Genomic DNA, 22,403 nt, shown 5'->3' with positions numbered 1-22,403 from the left:
AACAGCATTGCATCTAAATCCTTAGTTTGTCTTCGCTGTGAAAAGGGTGTCGAAGTTAAAGATTAAGTAGGAAAGTAACTTATTCAGCAATGACGACTAGCGTCAGATGCAGTGATAGCAGGGATAAATTCAGATGATAAGGGAGAAACGAAATGAGTTCTTGGCCGCTTATTCCTTGCCAAGTTTGGTGAAGAAAACCGGGTTTATTTTGCATAGAGTTCTCCAGTTCGCGTGCCATTCACACTAGTTGTAGTTATAATGGACACCCGAAGTTATAATGCATAATAGTTATAATGGACACCTGAAGCAAACGTGAACTCTTCGTATAATTATAAATGATTTATCATTTTACATGTATGTACACATCTATATATTTCGTTTGTTAAATAAGACATACGTTTGCATTATTCACAATACAAATAATAATTAAATTATTTGTGCCGAATTCAAGTTTTATTAAAGCTTTCTAGCGCGTCTCTCGTATCTAAAATGTAAATATCAACAAATTCGCAAATTAATTTAATATTAATTCGTTATTTTATAATTTGTTCAAAAATTTTAAAAAGCAATTATAATTTAACTGTTAAAACATTTTTAGAGATTATCTTTTTTGAGCGTTTTCGCGCACATTTTCTACATTAATTAAACTTTTGCTAAAATAAAATAAATTGTCGAATTTTCTGCTTATTTACAAAAATCGTATAATCATATATCATTATAAAATAAAGATATTAACAGAAAATTAATCGTAAAATTAGGGAATTTATTTTAGAAAGAGAAGGCCATCTGCAATTTCTTACATCCCTTTAAAGTAATGAAGGCTAATTTAATTGACTTGCGTTAAATTCTTCGAGCATTTATAAAGGTTTCGCAGAGATAGGAATGAAGAGAATTATATTACATATTACTTACTAATTCTCTGCATTATAGCTCCTTTACGCCAAATGGGTATCTTCTATGAAGGTATTTAGGTTGTGCACATAAATCTAACAAATCAGAATAAATTTTCTATGTTCAACTAATATTTTCTTGTGAAAACAGCTGTTTTAAAGCCAACTGAATTAGTTATTCAATTTTACAGCGATGAAACATTTTACAAGGATAAAATACGTTATTTTAAATATATGTGCGTATATATGTATGTGAAATATACGTATACACACTTACATTTTAGATGCTCTGATTATATTGGTAAAATATAATGCGATAGCATAAAATTATTATGTAAACATACATTAATAATTATATAATATTATATAAATATAATATTAAATGTAAATATAATAATAAATATAATATTATATAAATCCGTATTTTAGATTTTGATTTAGTATATTTTTTACATCAGTTTTACTATTAACAAAATATTTTGCGTTTTGCTGCAGTGTTTCAAGATTTTTTAAATTTATAAATTTGATTTAACAGAGGCTCTCAGAATCAATCAACGGCTATGTTTTTAAATTTATTACTATCAAGTTTATTTATTTTACTATACAGATAAACAATCGTGAAATGATATTTATAAAGTTCAGTATATGCATCGAACGAATTTACATTATTTACAATACGATATATTTATAGTATACGATATATTTATAGTACGAAAATGTGGAAATAAATAGTAAAAAGTTTTTTTTTTTCTATGCGTATATATTGACTGCGTTCAACGGACTCAACAGTTGAGTGAGCGTTCGCTGCTACTGATGTATTCTTCCAGATCTAAAATGCTGATTGGATGATCTAAAAGAATACACCAATAATAGCGAACGCTCACTCAACTGTTGAGTTCGCTGAACGCAGCCAATGATTAAATATATAAGAAAACATATGTTATTATGATATTTAACATTGTAAACATTAATTAACTTGCTGTATAACTGCATTTTATCTATTCGATCGATTGTATAAACGAGTAATCTAATTTCATATGTACACACGTATTGTTCATTGTATATACTGCACAAGATACATTCACTACATCCTTAACTAATTTAGTTTACGCGTGTTAAATTACTTATTCAGTGTGTTGGCCATTAAATTACTTATCTAACCGTCGTTAATTGTTGTACGTACATTTAAGAAATATTCGTTAATATTTACTGCCAATTGTAAGTCAATACTTTTTGCTCGTTTTTATGATGAAAAATTAAATTATAATAATATAAAAATTTCTGAAAAAACATTCTTGATAATTAAGACATATTAAAAAATTTCTCCAAAAACAATAGATATGTATCTATATGTAGTAGTAATTAAATTTTATAAATATAAATATCTATAATATTTGAAAGTTATATATACAAATTATGTACAGTAACTGGGCGAGTTTAGATAAAACTAAATGAATTAACTCAAGTTAATTCATTCAGTTTTATCTAAACTGCGCTCGCATGTGCATTTGAATGTGTTTGATACATATAATACGTTAACTGTATATATTTGATATTTATATAATATAAAATCAAAAAACAATATTAGAAATTCATTATATATTTTTCTGGAAACCACACTTGCAGAAAAAAATGATAAATTATTTCAATAAAACTTGATATACTCTGCTTTATTTTATTGTCCGACTAATGTAAAAAAAATTCGAATATTTTTATATAATATAGGACATATCAAGTCTCTTTTGTGGAAAATTAAACTTGAAAGGCTGGGCAAGAAATGGACTTTTTTTTTTTTAGGAAAGAGCAAACATTAGTTTCTATTGAACGTACTCTTTATTAACGTAATGTTCGCTACAACGTTTTCTCTTTTTAGTCTATATAGGCTAATTACACTCTAGTCCATGGTTACTCGCGTTCTCTACAATTTTTTTATCCTTCATGTTACATAACACTGATTATGTTTTATCATTTAACTCGGTTGTGGATTAATTGAACTACGAAGAAGAGACGATGATGACGACGTTCCGTCGTTGCTCGTATTTCGACGGGCGTCGATGAAAAGTCGATCGATCCGTGCGGGGGTGGATCGACGGGAGCTTCTCTTTTTGAAACGTGGCCCATCCCTCTCGGGCAACCAGTAACCCCCACCGGTAGCGCTTGCGCCCCAACGTTTCCTATAAGAGGCTGAGTCGCTGAGTGTGCTGAGTACCGCTCGCGCGGATTTCAGTCTGACCCGCGGTACCGGCGCCGCGGTCGTTGTTATACGTCGTTACGAACCATCCTCTCTTTGAGAACGATATCCCCATCATGATGCTCCCCGGCCTCGACTAAGAGCGAAAGAGACAAAGGGAGGGCGAGCGAACAAGAAGAGCTCCTCTTTTTCGTCCCTTTTCTCTCCCGCCAACCGCGATAAATCAAGCAGCTTCGTCGACGCCAGCAACGACGTTGCTTCTTCGGGACGATCAGCGTACGTTGACATAAAGAAAGAACGACAGTATTGCGAACGGCAGTAGTTCTGCCTGTTGTTGCGTGGACGTAGGGGGTGGTAGTCCTATATATATGGGATTGCTCTCCGCTAAACCCCTCTTCTGCGCGGCATGTGATTGTGTCCTATATGTGTTATTTAACTATTTACTAGTGAACGCGACTCTTATGGTGATGTTATCTTTTGCGTTGCTAAATAGTGGGATTGTCGACGGAGATGGAACGCGATCGCTTTTCGGTGTTCGATAGCGGATATGCGACTATCTGATTGGTAAACTCTAATTGGACGAAGCTGTCTATAGCTGTTGTGTTTTACGCGCTGATATTCCTTCTTTCGTTCTTTCATGGTGGATGATATCGTTATTTTTTTTGTTACTGCTCGGCGAATGGCTCTTCTTTTTATGTTATTATCATTTGTTGTTGCTGTGGATATCGATTTGTTGAAATTACTATTTAACGATGGAATGAGACAATTTTTCGTTGCTGCATTATGAATGAATTATTACGTTCACTAGATATTGTATGTGTAATCTTATTCAGTAGTTAATTAACAAGAAGTTGTTCAATTGTCACAATAAAAACATTTAAATCTCAAAATATAAAGTATAATACTTTAAATGTGTTTTATACAACGCAGAGTGTATTAGATATAAAAATTAATATTAAATTTATTTAATTCTACTTAAATTTATCAAAAACAACGGTTTAAATACTTACGCAATAAAAATTCGAGAAATCTGTCATCTTTTGTCCGTGTTTTAACATCGTAAATTTCTCGTATCTGTTGCGCGCAGGAACAGTTTGCGTCGTCTTTAACGAATTAATTCAGAGATAGTTAAAATACAATTAAACTCTTATCCTTCCCTAGACTACCCTTCAGTTTAATATAAGATCACGTTACACAGTAAAAAAATTTAACTATCTCATTTTTGTTAGTTGCATCGCTGAGAGATTCAGAGGGAAATAGGATGTTGGGACAGTTCCTCTCCATTTTAGTTGGGAAACTAGAAAGTGGATAGGGATAATGTGTATGTGGGGTGTATTTAGCGCGGGCGTTTTGTCTCTCGTTTGCTGCCTACTGTGACGAATACGAGATTACATTACTTGTTCCCTATTTTGTCATGATACGTGCATCAACGATACTTCTACTTAATATATTAACATAGATTGTGTTGATATTGATTTGCAATCATCATCTTTTTCGAATAAGTTCATGCAAGATGTCCGATAGTGTATGACTAACATGAAATTTATTTCTGAAAATTTCCCCTACCGCGTAGTATATATTTATGACTTGAGGTAATAAATGTCATCCGCGAGATAAATTTACTTCCTTATCTATATAATTAAGAGGTCATAGCCTTCTTGAAAACTTTATGAACTTTTGATGATAATTCGAAATCTATCACACTGAAATGTAAATAAAAATCTTAATATTTTTATAGCGTTCTTACCTGCAAATAATATAATGGCGAAATTTTTAAGGACTAAAATGTGAAATATCATAAATATTTAATCTGATGATGTTTCCCAGGAAATCAGCGTATCTTATTTCCGCAATTCACTTCGACGTAAATGCGATCTTGGCAGACGCGCGTTAGTAATATCTCTGCTCGAATAGATTCCAGTTAAAAAATAAAAGTGTATCAGCTACAAACAAAAGAAAGCTTTGCTTATCGAGAAACCATCGATAAGCAGCAAGATATTGTTACGGGATATTGATTGCATGGAAAAGCATTACAAAGATCGTTTAAAAGCTTTTTGTTTTTGTTCAAAATTTTATCAGCTGTGTAATGCTAGGAATTGTAGCTTTAAAAATCTGTGCGGTTTTTAAAATATTCACGTATATATCCGAAATTAAAAAGTTACAATATTTATATATATATACCAATAATAAAATTAAACTAAAATTAACACACAACCGACAAATGAGCTAAATTAAGATATCAGACATTCAATGCAAATAAAATGCTTATATTTATAAGGAGTATCAACGGCGCTGTTCATTACTGCTGTTTGCCAATTTTAGAATCTTCGTCAGCATGCAGTTCAGTTTGTCGTGAATCTCTGCTATTGCATGCAAAGCGCATGTATCCTTTCTTAACGCACACAATGACGTGTCACATCTAAATGTGCGGTGACAGGTGCCCATTTAATGCCTCACGACATGATATTCAGCGACAGAACTTCTCAGGATATTGATAATGGTCTGCTTTCACCATTTCACTCTTGTTGTTGTTGTAACTGTAGGAAAATATAATTGAAACAACTGTTATTAAATCGATAATACGAAGTTTGACTTCTATCAAGCACATGAAACGTCTATAATTTATGTGTGTTACGGAGGCAAGCATAATTCATTGAGATGGTAGAACCTGAAGGGACAGAATCCGAGATCCTATAAAGAGAATTTGCTTTATGCGATATGTGAACGATATAAGCTATTCCAGAAACCGTGCATTTTCTACAGATTGCTTGGAGAAATAAGCAGTTTATGTAATATTTAGCAGAAATTTCAAAATAATTCTTTTGGTACGTTTTAAAATTAAACAATATTTATTTTATATTAATTACTTCTAGATAAAAATACTAGATATTGTCGAAATAAATTCCGATGGCATTAATTATATTTAATTAATAATTAAAAAATTATTCTATTTATTTTTAAACAAATTCAAGTAAAGAAATATACAAAATGTATAGACTTCTTAAATTAATAAAATGAAAATATAACGGCAAAATACAAATGGGCGTCAGCGCTGGATATTATATTGCTAACTAATACCTATTAATATATCACAAATTCAATTTTGTACGTTTTGGCTCACTATTTGAGCCATCCTCAGCAATAAAAAATTACCGCTTATCGCACTATAAAATCTGTCGAACTGCGTCGCACAATCGTAGTTCCGACCTCCAATAATGCAGGAAATGTGGCGAGAGACAACCATCTTCAACATAGTCTAATGTTGTGCCAACCAGTTGCTTAGCTGAGTGGAGCAGATAGTGGAACTCAAGCTAATAATTGCACCGAGCAATTTTTGAATAGATGGATATTAATTTGCGTAATTAATGTATATTAGCCAGAAACTTACCACATCTCCAACAACGATCGCAAGCGGATCCAAGCATCGTCAATCAATTACAACAAATTTAAAAATCACGATGTCAAAGTTAGATTAAAAAATAATTTAAGTAAAAGAGAGCCATGTTCGTTCTGATGTTAATCACATAATATCCGTTGAATATAAAAAGAGATGTGTCGCGCGAACAAAGCATATCGGTCAACATTAGACTATGTTGAAGATGGTTGTCTCTCACCACATTTCCACTGCGTCTGCATTATTGGAGGTCGGAACTACGACTGTGCAAGATGAAGTTCGACAGATTTTATAGTGCGATAAGCGGTAATTTTTTATTGCTGAGGATGGCTCAAATAGTGAGCCGAAACGTACAAAATTGAATTTGTGACACATTAATAGGTATTAGTTAGCAATATAATGTCCAGTGCTGACTCCCAATGCTCATTTGTAATTTGCCGTTATTTTTTCATTGTATTTATTTTTATTTTTAAAACTGAAGTTTTTTAACAACAATTTCTAATTATTTATAGTTTTAAAATTATATTTATTTTGACAATGAAGTATATTCCTAACTTAAGTGTTAGCGTGATATATAATTTTTTAAGAAAAAATATATTCTGAGATACTATCTATAAGATAGTTGTGTCAAACATAACATACGATTCTTATATCTAATATTGATTTTTCTAGATTTCTTAAAATGAGTGACTTATACGTATAATTATAATACATTCTGAGAAAAAGCTAATTGCTTTCCTTTATTTACTAGATAAATTTATCAACATTGCTATTAGTGCTTAAGATTTAAGATTATATCCATAAAATCAATATTTCTTTCTCTCTCTCTCTCTCTCTCTCTCTCTTTCTCTCTTTCTCTTCTTTCTTTGATAAAATGTTTCTGATATAACTTTTTCTGTATATATGATGTAACTTAACTTGGAATATGCAGATATTTATTGCATATGACAGATGCTCATAACATCGCATATGCAACGGTAATGTGCGACAGGAGAAATATGCCCGAGTAACTATAAGTCATAGTATCCGTCTGTGTCGAAAATTATTTATGATATTGTCAAACACATGTATATTGCACAACGGTTTACGTCCTATAAAAATTTTATGATAAAATCTCAAACTAAAATATGAAAATGTAAATATGTTTAATCATAAATTGAAAAAAATTTTTATATTAAACATGAAATTATATATTATTAAATATATTATAAAATTAAATCTATATTCTCGCATATTTCTATTGCAACCTCATCTTATATTACAACAAATCTGAATAATTCTGAGAACAGTTTTTTTATATGAAAATTCCTTTTAATTATTTTTACATTTTTTATTTCTCCAAAGATATTTATAATATATTTATTCTAAGAATTATAATATTGATATGCATAAAATAAAATTTATTTTATTTTTTCCATTTATTTAAATTAATTTTACACCCAAATAGGTTAAGAACATAAAAAGATTATCTTTGTCTATAATCTTAGTTAAAATCCCAATACGCTACTCTTGATAATGAAATGTTAGTTTGAAAAATAAGATATAGTTTTCTATAATTAAGGAACTAGTTGCGACCCTTATACTACAAATATTCTACAAAACAATAAGACAGAATAGTAAAGTGATTTTTTGGAAGAAGTGTCTCGTTATGGAGGCCTTGTACTGTTCGATAGGGAAACTACGGGGAAATGTTAGGGCGCGTTCACATCTTGACACCTTGACCATCTGAACTCGCGCTGGTAGAAGACAATTTCGGTTTTCTGTACTGCTTACTATCAAAGTTCTGATTGATTGTTGCTTTTCTGCTTTCTGCTCTTCTATCAAGATGTGAACGCGTCCTTAGTTTTATGAAGATGCATTGGAAATAGCTAATACCAACATTGGTCCAGTAAATTTTGATCAGGCCAATGTTAATCTTTGAAATAGCTATCGTTCTCGAAGCGAACGAAGCGAAGTCGAAGCCCGAGTTAAATCTCTGCTAAACCACTTAGCGATCACCATGAGAGAACTTGCTTTGCAATTCCGTTCGCCTTCCCTTCTGATCCTCGATATTAGAGCTAGAAGCGAAACTAGCAAGGAGAATGATGAGTTTACACCCAAATAGGTTAAAATGAAAATACATAAGATTACTTTAAAAATAAAATCTATAATATTCATTTGAACACACATTCATAACTGTAATATTTAATATCTAATCCAATATGTAAAACATGTAAAAGTAATAATTTAGTAAAGGAAAGTTATCGATACTGGCATAGGTTTTTTAAAAAGACACTCCGTTATTTCTCAGAAGCTAAATATTGCTCTTTATTAATACTGATAAAAAACATGATCTATTATGGTTAAATGGTTAAAGAAGTAAAAACCTATAACTTAAATATTTATAGTTTGTTTCTATATATAAAAGCAGCTAAAACGAATGTTACAAATGCAAAAATATAATTCTTACGATTCTCTTTACGATTTTCTTTTGCAAATTGTGTAGTTTAAATAATAATAGATATTGTTGATAATATTACATTGTTTCATATATTTGTAATTTCTTAAATCTGTTTTATTTATATATTTCTCTTTCTTATTTTCCGACATATTTATCTCTAAGATAGACCATAAACAATTTAATCTTTAGTGTGAATTATAATGTCAAATAATTTTATTGGAGTTGAAGGCAAGTCTGTATTTAAGAAAAAATCTTTCTTATAAAACTCACGTCTACGTCTGGCGTAAAATTTACATATGAATCAACTCAAATATACATATGAATCCTTAAAAAATGTTTTATATCAAAGTGCAAAATTTCCATAAAAATTCTCATATATTCAATTGTAAACAGATGACTTCTGTAAAAGAATTGTAGAATAGAAATACGTTGCATTACTGCCTATCGTGTCAGTTTTAGGGTCTAGCTTAGTTTTGTCAGACGCTTTATTTTTGCTTACTTTACGAAAAAGTTAATTGCAAATAATATTATAAAAACTGCTATATCATCTGATAAAAAATACTTCCTAATTTGTATTTATGTTTCTAAAGTTTTATTTTTAGCTTTTATTTAAGAAATATTGTTTAAAAATAAAGTGGTATGATGGTATCGGCGATTCTCTCTATTCTGTAAAGATTTCTTGCAATATCTGTTACTTAAACTTAATAAAATCGTGCGTTGTAAATATATATTGTAAACAGAACTCAAAACCTGTACATTTGATCTCCAATAAAATTAATAACGTATAAGATAAAAAATAATACAAAGTTTACAAAAGAAATTTACACTTCAAACATCTTTTATGATATATTATTTAAATATTTTATGTACATATGTAACAAATAGATATGATGATATAATTTTAAATTTGCAGCATTATGTAGCATATTTGAAGTAAAATTTGATTCACTCATCAATCAAACGTATGTTTTTTAAATCTCGAAGTCGGGGATATGATTAACTAGTAATCAATTGCGCTTCGTTGTAAATAATAATACCAATGCGTTGAAAATACGTAATCATTTTACATCATACAGATTTGCTCGTATTGAGATATATAAATTGATCTTCAAGGTTGAACAGTGCACGAAGAAGCTGTAATTCGCATTTATAAATTCGTGAACTACATTCGAGTATGTACGTCATGCGGAAGCAAGCACGTACGCGAACTATCTCCCGAAATAACTTACTAGGGAGATAGAGAGGCGCGGAGTTTTCTTTCGGGGTACCTGCTCGCCTCGCGCTTCAGTACTATGCCGTAATGTTACGCGACAGATAATAATGTAACGACATGAGTTTCGTCGTCCGACGTCTCCGTGAAATTTATACAGTCGTCACGCTCCACTTGTATATCGCATATCCAATTTGGTGCACCGTCGCGCGCTCTTATTTTTTTCTGAATACTCCGCGTTTTATACAGATTAATTATTGTGCACCATGGAATTTAAAGTGTTAAAATTTAATTGTCCTTTTGACGTAACGATGTATTTAAATTGTTGCATATGTGCAGATTGCGCATAACACATTAATTCCATCAGCATTAATCCATCCTTTCCGCGTCTATAAATTGGACTTTGATATTGGATTATGCGAGACAAGCCTTGAATCATTAAAACGAGATGAATGTTAATTGTTAAAGATAATAGTGAAACGATTATAATACAACGATGAAATAATAGCTGATTATTGCTTATATGTATTAACTCGTAATATAAATTTAATATTTGCGCCAACATTAGCCATTGCGAATTATGTATTTCCAGATAAATCATTATAGCAATCAAATGTGTTGGCGGCTTTATGGTCGAGCCGTCATATTAAAATTCGACAGTTTCGGATAAACTTTCTTGTTTTTGTAATTATTGCTTCAGCGGAATCATCAGCTATTCAAAAAGAGTAAGGCGGGAATAGCCCACGTTAATATGCAAATTTGCGAAATGTATAAAAAGAGAAAAGGTAATTTAGAATGGAGAAAATTTCTTTTGTTTGCGTCCAGCATAAATTTGAATTTTTTATCGGCGAAAAATCAACTCTCTATCTCGGCACTTGGTGAGGAAATTCCGTGTGACGTGATAACTTACGTAAATTCACATTTCATTGCATTTGCATTACAGCATTTGTGTAATATCTATATTTGAGTTTCACGTATGTACATATATGTATAGTGATATATAGTTAAATGTTTAATATTTTGGATTTGTTATGCATGACGTTCGAAATTACGTCATAATAATACATTCAGATTCAATTACAAATTTGAAAAAAAAAAATAGGAATAATATTGATGATCGAGTATCTCTCTCCGAGTAATTAAATTATTCAGAAAACCAATTTCGCAAAATAACGAAACAATTTTTGCATAATTAAACTTAAAATAAAACTATCAACATGTATAACAAATAATATTTTTAAAGCTTCCACGAGTATTTTTTTTAAAGAAGTTGTGCGGTTTGCGGGTTACCTCCATGCTTAGTACATCGTTAAATGCTAACGTTTCTAACAACGTGTATAACAATAATTAATAGGATTACTATTAATAGAAATTTAATTTATTATATCGTCGAGAAAGAGCAAAAAAGAAAAGAAAGACAGGAACAGAGAGAGAGAGAGAGAGAGAGAGAGACTTACATAAAAAATTACTATAAATTATATAGGAAGTACACATATATAATGATTTTTTATATTGATATATATAAATATATAGAGATAAATATATCTCATTTTTTTAAAGAATTATCTTATACTCAAACGTATATTTTTTCGAAGTTGTAAAGCTGTTGTAGTTCAATCTTTAATGAGGATTGCATTGGAAACTTATTCCAACTAATCCCGTGTGTATGTGAACCAACTACGATTTTTAAAGTAAGTAAGGTAGATCGTACGTACGAAGTTTTTAAACGAAATTAAAGTTAATTCGAACCAATCACCAAGTTTGTCGGTAATCAGCTGTGCAAAGGTCCTATAAGTTTTTGAATCGAATTTTCAGTTTACGATATCGCGGAAAGTTACCTAAGATGGAAGTTGAAATAATTGGAGACGTATTCATTAGTCAAAGCAAAGTTAATCACTCTAGTTAGCCATTTTCATATAATAGAAATATAGAATAAATTTTAATATCTATAGAATGAATTCATGTATAGTTCCCTTAATTCAAAATTGACACAACTTAAAACGTTAAGTTTCCCAGAAAAGAGGAAAAATTATTTTCCAATTTGAAATATAAAATTAACTAATCAAACAACATCGGTGAAAAGTATGCATTTTGTTTTAAAACCTTAAAAAAATCTTTTTGAGTTGTGATGATTTTGATGATTTTTTAATGAGGTTAAGTTAGTTTGTGCTTAAAAGCACTTTTTTTAGTCGTGCCATTTTTAAAGTAAAGGAGTGATGTGTAACTGAAAGAGAATTGAAAAAATGACATATTAAATATTTTATACACACACGTTCTCTCTCTCTCCCCCCCTCTCTCTCTCTCTTCCTCTTTATCTTTCTCTTTTTTTCTCCGCCTCTTCACTTAACCTCTCTTTCCTATCTTTCCTCTCCGTTTTCCTCACTCTCTCCGTCGTGTGGTATGTTTTTCATTTATTTACTTTTATTCTTCCGTTAACTCTTTTCTATTTTTACTGTCAATCTATATTTTGAACGTATTAGTTACCTATATTTTTTTGTATCTTTACATAGTATAGTTGAGATTAAAGGAATATATCGACATTTCAAGACTGATCGCTACGAGCATATTGATATTTTGAACGTGAATAAAATACTCTTCGGTATTTTTACGGAAAATACCGAGGGTCGACAGATAATGTTAAAAGAATGAGAATTTTCGTTAGTATCATGTCACAATATACAATAATACATATGTATAGATTCAGCGTATTATTACTGAAAAACAGTAAATACTCGCTGATTGTGATAGTTATAAGTGTAGCACTGTAAATCAGTAAAATTTCACTGAAAGAGTTAATTAGTAATACTGACTATTTCAGTCAGTAATAATAGGGTGCTAGAAGCAGTGACTTATGACTGCAAAATTAGAAATATTAACTATTTAAATCAGTAAATCCCACACTGAGAGAAATGTTTTATACAAACCATTATTTTGTTGATATGTGAAAAATCTACGGCTTGTTAATCTGGTTAATTAGTACGAGAAATATCATCACAATTTTTGGATATTTATCTCTAAAAGTGAATCAGCGTATTATCACTGAAAAACAATAAATACTGATTATGATAGTTATAAGTGTATAAGCACTGTAAATTAGTAAAATTTCGTTAAAAGAATTAGTAATACCGATTATTTCAAACAATAATAATAAACTACTAGAAACAGTGATTTTTGACTGCAAAATTAGAAATGTGAGCTGTTCAAATCAATAATTTTAGACTACAATATCAGAAATATTAACTATTTAATCAGTAAATGTCTCACTGAGAGAAATGTTTTATACGAACCATTATTTTGTTGATGTGTGAAAAATCTACGGCTTGTTAATCAATACGAGAAATATCATCACAATTTCTGGATACGAATTGAAACCGAGATAAACTACATTAATAATATTGGCATGGACATTGATCATCGCAAAACAAGCGCTTAGTTTTCATTTAGTTTCGACAAGAAGAACGTATTTAATTTCCACAAGAGGCACTTTATAATGAACATACGAAAACTGAAGACGTATACATGTACACGATCCGTTGAAATGACCGTATATGTAAAATACACAATCGTAATCTTCAAGTGCGATGTGCGTGCCTGTGCTTGCCTGTGCCTTGTACTAGCACTTATATTTTGTTTTACGTACGCGATACTGTTTGATGTCGTGTAGTGTCATCGTAGATACAAAATCAGCATTTTCAACTGATAAATTACTGATTTTACAGTTAAATTTTGTTTCCGTTGATTATTATCAGTGAGATATAAGATGGAGGAGCAAAGTGTAAGTATTTATACCGAAGATCAGTGAAATACTTTTAAATTATCTATTACTATTATATTATATGGCATTTTTACTGGTTTATTTTTAGAGTACCACACAAACACACGCGCGCGAGCAGGAAAGTCTGCTTTTTCACGTGGTGTGTTTCAACAAGGATTTCACTGTTTTATGTGATTATTTTTGTTACCGTATAAAATACTAGCTAATCCAGCACTGATGACCAAGCATGACACGTGAAACAAAATCGTAGCGAAGTTTTAAAACGGATTTACGCAGTGCCGTGCCTCAGCAATGTCAAATGATTTTAAATTCTTCGCTATACGATGAAATTGTTTATTGATATATTACGCTTGGAATTCTTGAAAAACACTGATGCGGCGCAATGAGCGTAACCGAGTAGTTGGATACACACTTTGTCCTGTATCGCTGCCTTTCTGAAATTATATCTCGAAAACGGCCTCCTAGAATACGGCGCTTAAAGTCGCTATATGGTACTATATATTACTATATTTAGAGCTATTAAAAATAAAAATCGGTACTGGGTCCTATAGCGCGATTATGGCGCGATTTAAAAATTTTTAAAAACTTGAACAGGAATGATAATGAAGAGTTACTCAAAATAGGACATTACCACATGAAAGAGCAGACAATGGCTACGTTTACACCGTGAATTTAGGCCTATATCCCAAATTCGACCTAAATTATTTAGGTCCCTCTCTGTAAACACTTGACAGATGGCCAGACCCTGACAGTAAGTCAGGCTTCAGTTTTTGGTAATCTGACCTGAAATAGGCCGCCTATAACCTGAAATAGATCGATCTACCATCATTTGTTAATTTCAAATTGACCTTAATAATAGACATATATCATATCTCGTAAATAAAAAATGTTCAAAGGGTTTTGAATGTTTCGTGTTTGAAAAGTTCAAAGAATTCGTGTTCAGACCGCTTGCGGTGTAAATGATTGGTGCCCAGACCTATTTTGGGTCGCATTATAGATCAGGCCGCTTATAGGTCTCTCGGTATAAACGTAGCCTTTTCGGTAGGAAACGGTATTAACTTCATTTTATTAATTCCACTTTCCATCCGAAAAAAATTCTAGAAAGATATATGAATAACGACAAAAAAAATTGCAAAATTTCTTCCTTTTGCACCTACTAAACTAGCTGGACAAAAAGTCTAAGACTTTGCATAATAGTTTGCATCCTCAAACTCATCAACATCAATAAGTTTCACCAAAATCCGAAACGTTTGTGAAAATGGTTCACTTTCACATGGAATATCCCATATATACATATATATATATATATACATATATACATATATGTATACACGGAGAGTAAAATCATAATGGACTGAGGGGAGAAAAGATTAGAAGTATTAGCCATAAACATGATTAATTTAGTTGTATTACATGCTTAATATACACCGTGAATTTAGGCCTATACCCTAAATTCGACCTAAATTATTTAGGTCTATATCCCAAATTTGACCTAAATTATTTAGGTCCCTCGCTGTAAACACTTGACAGATGACCAGGCCCTGACTGTAAGTCAGGCTTCAGTTTTCGGTAACTTGACCTGAAATAGACGGAGAAAATTTTATATTAAGTTTTAATACAATATTTTAAATTACACTTTACTATGTCTTGTATTTTCGATGGGTCATCACAATATGATTCCGACATAACTATAATAATACTAATTTTTATCACATAAATTAAGTAATTTTTGTTAAAAGCCAATGCGCGCGCGCTTAAGTTATATTCTAACATGAAAACAGTTAATTTTTACTATGGTACGCAAACAAGATTTGCTAGGTATATATTTTTTACTTATCTTTACAATACTAACTTTTATTCAACAAGTATTGATTTTGTAATAAAAAATTTTTACTATGAAAAAAGTGTAAAAATTACGTTGCATTATTGTTTTCAAAAAATAGCTGTAACATTTAAACTTATACTTGTCATGATAGTCCGCAGCTTCTACAACATTATAGTAATTTTAAATATAAAATTTTCTCCGTGTAATCACTACCATACCATACTAATATTGCAACTATACGATTATGGATAACCCAACTTTTTTAATGGTAGCATATCCATCAGCTTAGATTGAAATTCTCACATTTTTCTAATTTATATAAATTATCACAACAGCGTAATTGTATTGTATTACTAGTTGGGCATGTACAGTAGTATAATCTCACTATATAGTACAGCCATTCAGAAGGTATGGTTGGAATAACATGCTATATAATCGATATTTGCAAGAGAGTATGGTTGAAAAAGCCTTAATGTATTTTAAGGGTCCCAATTTTCAGACGAATAATATAAATAACATGAGTAGTTAGAGTTTAGAGGATAACCTAGGAGTAGCGGCCTGTGACAGCAAGAAAATTTTTGTAAGTATTATATAGAATTCTTTTGCCGCCACACATCGCAATCCTCTTTTGGAGGCCATCCTCTTTAAACACCTACTACTCGTATTATTCATGTGTTATTGCTCGTCTGAAACTAAAAGCCTTACTGTATCGTCCTGTTGTTGGGATTTAATAAAACTTGACCCTTTAAAAGATCAATCAATATTATCAATGTCTTTGACGCATTCAAAATGCAATATACTTACATTAAGTAGAAAATGTCGCACAAAATAACGCCGCGGCTTGTGCATGATGCGTTTGAAAAAAAAAACACAAGCATGAGTCATTTGTTTAAATCAGGTTGGACGCGTTCTATTCGAAATATACCTACAGTGAGTGCAAAAAGTATTCGTACAGAGAAAATATTTTTTTAAAAAACCTCATTTTTAAAAAGTAAATATTATTCAACGAGAAATGAGTCATCAAATTGATGTCGAATCGATATCAATACGATGATTTCAACATCAATTCGACGTCGATTCGACGTTTAATTGATGTTTATTTCTCGCTAGGTAATTAACAATTTATTCGTAAAGAATAAAATAGGCTCTATACTTTTTAAAATTATGTATACCAAAAATATGTGTATTAATTATAGAAAATATATCATCTGAAAAATTAAATAAAAATTAAAAATTCTATTGTTTGGATGCTCAAAAAAGTATTTGTACAGTTGAGAAATTTAGCTTCTAGAATCAGGAATACATGCGAAGCTCGTTTGTTATATTAGAACAGAATATGTTCATTGTATAAAATTGCTAATTAATATTTATTTTTTACAAATAAGACTTTTTTTATAAAAAATTTCCTTGTACGAATACTTTTTGCTCTCACTGTATGTGGCTAAAATGACCATACTTGTATACTCGAGACACGTAAAGCTGCGGTAGGCATATATACGTCTACATACATCATATTTTATTTATGCCTTAAAAAGATACCTTTGCTGACATGAACATATTTTAATTTATAAATCTGCAATTATTTGGAGGACTTAATATAGCTATGCAATCATACTCGTGCAATTTGTAATGTGTTTCATTTGAATATACCGATATGTACTTAGAAATAATCGTACAATTGAATTTCACATACCAACTGATTAATGTACTTATCGAGATCGTTGTTATGCAAAAAATATAATTGTATTATGAATTAATCTTTAACTACCCGTATGGTTATCAGTCCCTTATGATTTTACTTTCCATGTAATATGTATGTATATATGCATGCATGTATGTATGTATATGTATATATATATAAATATATATATATACGTATATATAAAGCACTCTTGTGTAAATAGAGCGAATTAAACTGAATTGAAAAGTCCTCATTTTGCAATTTTTGCAATGGTTAACGAGATATTAATGTATGAAAATAGCCAAATTCTCTCGGCCTACCGCCAAATGCAAGTGGGCTACGAGATGAGTCCGCCCAGAGAGATGTACGATCGTGGACAGAATGGTTGCAATACTTTTTTTTCAATGAGTTTTGGAATACAGCCTGCTCATCAAGCGATTGGTTTTTATTTATGGATCTATAATACCGTATTTGACTCAAGCGGATTTGCATCAACCTAGGTTGGATTAATGACGTACGCTCTCCTATTGGTGGAATATGTAACGTCAACCAATAGTAGAACATTATTCAACCTAAATGGGAGCAAATCCGCTTAGATCGAAAACGCTATAAGTAAGAATACATTTGGTTGTTGCGCTTGATGAGCAGGCTGGATTCCAAAACTCGTTGAAAAAAGTGTTGCAACCGTTCTGACCACGACCGTACATACTTCGTCGCTAAGTACGTTGTTTACAAGCGACATAGGCATTAACGTACCTAGCGACGGCAAACGCGCATTTCATTGAGCGGTCTTATCTCGCCGCCCGCTTGCATTTGGTGGTAGGTCGAGCGAAATTGGCTATTTTCATAAATTAATATCTCGTTAACCATTGCGAAAATTGCAAAATGGTAGAGGACTTTTCGATTCAGTTTAGTCCATTCTGCCGCTATGCGAGAGTTTCATCGTTAATTATCACTATATATATCTATGTATGTATAAAGACTAAAATATATGATCTGTTATCGTTACTTTATTATTACGATTACAACCATTAAAACGAAATCTTAAAACTTCTTTTATAAATAAAATATTTTGTTACATTTTATTTTAATAAAATAATAGGTTTTTAAATATTTGCTTGAACACGTATTATTATCGCTCATTGATAACACTCCATATTGATTTTCCGCTTGTTATGCATTTTACGCTTGTTGGAAATCAACCAGTTCGATGATCGTTCTGTTTGACTATATATGTACATATATTTTTCAAATTTAAAATACAGTTGCGTACAGCTTCGAACGATCGACGTCTGGAATTAAAACTATTGTTTTGAAAAAGTGTATCACATTATGAATTTATTAAATATAATCACAGATTAATCGCTAATATGGACTCGGAGCACTTTAATTGCTTGTTGATTTTGATTAACAGTAGGTGTTCGTGCGCACTATTGTTGAAAATGAAATTCAAGGATTATATGCGGAATTATAAATTAAGGTTTTAGGCAAAAATAAAATGTTCATACAATACAATTGTGATAAAGTAATCAAATTTTATTTACAATGAAATAATATTTACAGAAGTCAAGTTCTACGAATGTATAAGTAATAGACAGATAAATAGAATTTGTGTAAAAAAGAAGACTTTTTATTTATATTCATACGATTTCATGTTAAAATTATCTATATAAAAATACGGCTTCCAATATTATCTTTAGTTATAGTTTGATTTAATTGTAATTAATATTATACACATTACCTTAATTATAATTTATAAAATAATAGATTTTGTAATCAACGTATTCTAAAAAATGTAATTATAAAAATAGTTTTTATCACACATATATATATATATATATAAATGAATAATTTGTATATTCAAATACAGCAAGTTAAAATAATGGCTATTATTTATGTTACACTATTATGGGATTGCTTAAGCAAGGAAATATGTTTCTCGGCGACACAAGACGTTCTCCAATTATATACGGATTAAACATCACGTAGTTTCACGGTAGACGTTGCAGAGCACGGCTATACCGCATCTCCGCAAACAGGCCGCATAGTACATGGGACGCATAACTCGTAGTTGCACGTCCGGCCAAAATGGAGTCACGGTATATCGATTATGGCATTTCGTCTCAGATTTCCGGGAACCGCTAGGCTATCTAACCCATTTCAAAGCAATGCATATCAAAGTGGCCTCGTTTCAATAAAAGCTCTTAATCCTTGCAATACTCTCGGATAATATCGATGTCATTATTTTCGGGAGTCCAAAGCTGCTTATTACTTATCACGTAAAAAAAACAAGAAAATAACATTGAGCTTTGGAGCAAATTTTTAATACACTTACAAAAAAGAGATTTGATGTTGTGTGTCAAAGGTTGGACGAAATGTTCTGCGTTTAAATTTTACTTCATCTATAAATAAGAAATAATAAATTTTTATTAATCAATTAATGGTATATCATCAAATCGTCATACAACTAATCACACCACACACATTCATCACGTTTAGTACTTTATGATTATCAATATATCTGTATCTTTATAAACACATTTTATAGTTTCAACGATCAGTAAAAAAAATTAAAAAACAATTTTTTTTCACAAACTATAGAAAATCAAAGCCTTACACGGTCTAGCTGGATCTTAATGCTTGTATGATTCTTATGTGAATTTATATACTACGTATGTAGTCCCACAGAAACGCGCGCCGAAAAATTTCCGGTCTTGAAACGCTAACTCTACTAAACTACCGCAGTAATATCACGAGTTAAATTGACTAGCAATTTTAACAAATTTTTTGATGCTTATTCGCATCTTCGAATAAGCAATTTTTTTTTATGTAACTGTGCATGAAAGAGGGAGAGAGAGAACTGTGTTTTACATAAATGCGATGTTCATGTAGCGTAATGATGGGTAATTAAAGGCAAAACCGCACAATTTGGAATCACATCGATCGTTAATACTTTTCGCAGGCGATTTAACTGAAATCGTAATTCTTTAGCGGTTTGTATCATTTATAACATCCATTAATTTCCGATTTACTTTGCGCAATCGATAGTCCAATGGCAATTCTCGATTTAATTCGTGATCGAATTTATTTCTGATTTGCACCGTTGATCGTTCCCTTTTATCGTGAATGACCAGATTTCGTCCATCGAGTGACCAAAAGAGGGACAAAGGCTCGATTCATCTCGAACGAAATCACCGATAGCGTTCGTATATGCAGTTCCATCGTGCTGAAAATTTCACGAAAGCGACGAGCAAGTAGTTAATCGAGGTCACATTATTACGTTATATTGCAACGAACTAAATTTTCAAACATTCAAAAATTTTATTTTCATTGTTTTGACTAAATGTGAATTTGTCATAAAACACACAAACGGAAATATTGTTTTTCTATTGTTTTATTTTTTCTGTACAAGATATATATCATATTGATAACGAATTTTTTGCACCGTTTTGTATGGAAATTGGACAAGTCAAGTATTTTAAATTTTAAAATAAATATTGTATAAATTTTGTTAAATCCGTGTCATACATAAATTTATTGGAGTTTGAAGTTTAACTTACATCACTTTAGGATAAACGGTTTGTATGTCGTACGACGACACGGAAGAAGACTAATGTGAAAGGAAGGGGACTTACGCCACTCGATCTATAAATAAATCCTTCGCTGCTTTTCATAGCTCCTGAAAGGTCCTTTTTGGTGATACGCGGTTTATCTGAGAGAAAATCGTGGTTCGTATATTATCCGCAGTCCTCTGCTCAACTCTCGGACGTCCATTCTCATTTTAATATTACTCGTCCTACATCTCTGAAATAATCTTCTATAATATGAAATTATTATATCCGGCTTTATTCTTCTTTGCCTCATTAATTATCAACAATTGATGTCGAATTTTTTAATATTAAAAATATACTAAAACAATGTTATTTCTTCCTGATATTTTTTTATTGCATAAAATTTTGGTAAATATCACATTCGTATTCGCTTTTAAATTGAATACAAAATCATGGTTCCATAAGAGATGTATTAAATTGATATTAATAAACAACGATGCGTGCTCACACAACTAGTCAAAGATTAATGTCACTACAACATTAAATTCTGCTATGCTAATAAATCGTATAACAATTGACGAGACATTAAAATCTATTGATATTCGTTTAATTAAAATGGACAAATTCTGTTCCGCGTCGCATCGATCAATTATATTGACGTCTACATATAATTTGTATTTTACGGTGGCGTACACAACGTGTTTCGTGTCGTATATCAGAACGTATAATTTTAAATAGGTCTCGTCGAGAGACTTTTTTACCCTTTTTGCATTCCCGATATTCGCGTATGCGTACATCCGGTCTTTAAATTCTCATCAGGGGTGCATCTTTATCTCTGTCAACTCTCGTGCAATTTCGGCCAAATCAATGAAATGCACGAGCGATTTTCACGTCGCGAATATCGACGAGGATATTGGGGTGCGCGGACGGAATGCAAATGTCGCGAATGCGACAAGCGTCCCGCTGCATTCTTATACGACTCTGTGGTTTTCTTCCCAATTCTTTGGAAAATAAAGTTTCTCACTATAAAAAAATTAGCCTTTCGAGATGTTTCAGGACTATTTGTTCTCAATTTTGTTATTCATTGTTGTCTGTATTACTTTGGTAGACATTTTGCTATTTTTTCCACGAGAGAATAAAAAATGTTCACGTTCGAAATTAAACTGCATTACTGTCGAGATATTCACAGCACACGAGAGACTAATAAATGCAAAATGCAGCCATTAGTTACCTAACATATATAATTTTATTAAATCTTTTATTAACAATTTAATTGTATTACATAGTTATGATAATCTAATATGAGAAGGTTGTTCTTTTTATTGCATATATTATCGCATATCTGTCAAGTAAGACAATATGATAATGTTCTTGTATAATTCTACATCTTTTTACGAAGAAATTTCTAATCGTGAATATTAATGACATAGGCATTTCGTTGTAATC

General features: G+C 31.2%; 1 protein-coding gene across 1 annotated transcript in view; it reads left to right on the top strand.

Moving 5' to 3' along the window:
• Window positions 1-3,404: 3,404 nt before the first annotated feature.
• The window catches only part of LOC108764359 (metabotropic glutamate receptor 8), a 138,018-nt gene continuing 119,019 nt past the window's right edge, over window positions 3,405-22,403 (top strand). The window contains exon 1 of the mRNA XM_018512572.1: window positions 3,405-3,645. Within this exon, the coding sequence (XP_018368074.1) occupies window positions 3,629-3,645 (17 nt within the window). The 5' untranslated portion in view covers window positions 3,405-3,628. The remainder of the gene's footprint in view (window positions 3,646-22,403) is intronic.

The sequence above is a fragment of the Trachymyrmex cornetzi genome, unplaced genomic scaffold, assembly GCF_001594075.2.
Source record: "Trachymyrmex cornetzi isolate Tcor2-1 unplaced genomic scaffold, Tcor1.1 scaffold416, whole genome shotgun sequence".
Taxonomy (NCBI): domain Eukaryota; kingdom Metazoa; phylum Arthropoda; class Insecta; order Hymenoptera; family Formicidae; genus Trachymyrmex; species Trachymyrmex cornetzi.
The sequence above is the reverse complement of the archived record's forward strand: the minus strand, read 5'-3'. Positions and strand labels throughout refer to the sequence as shown.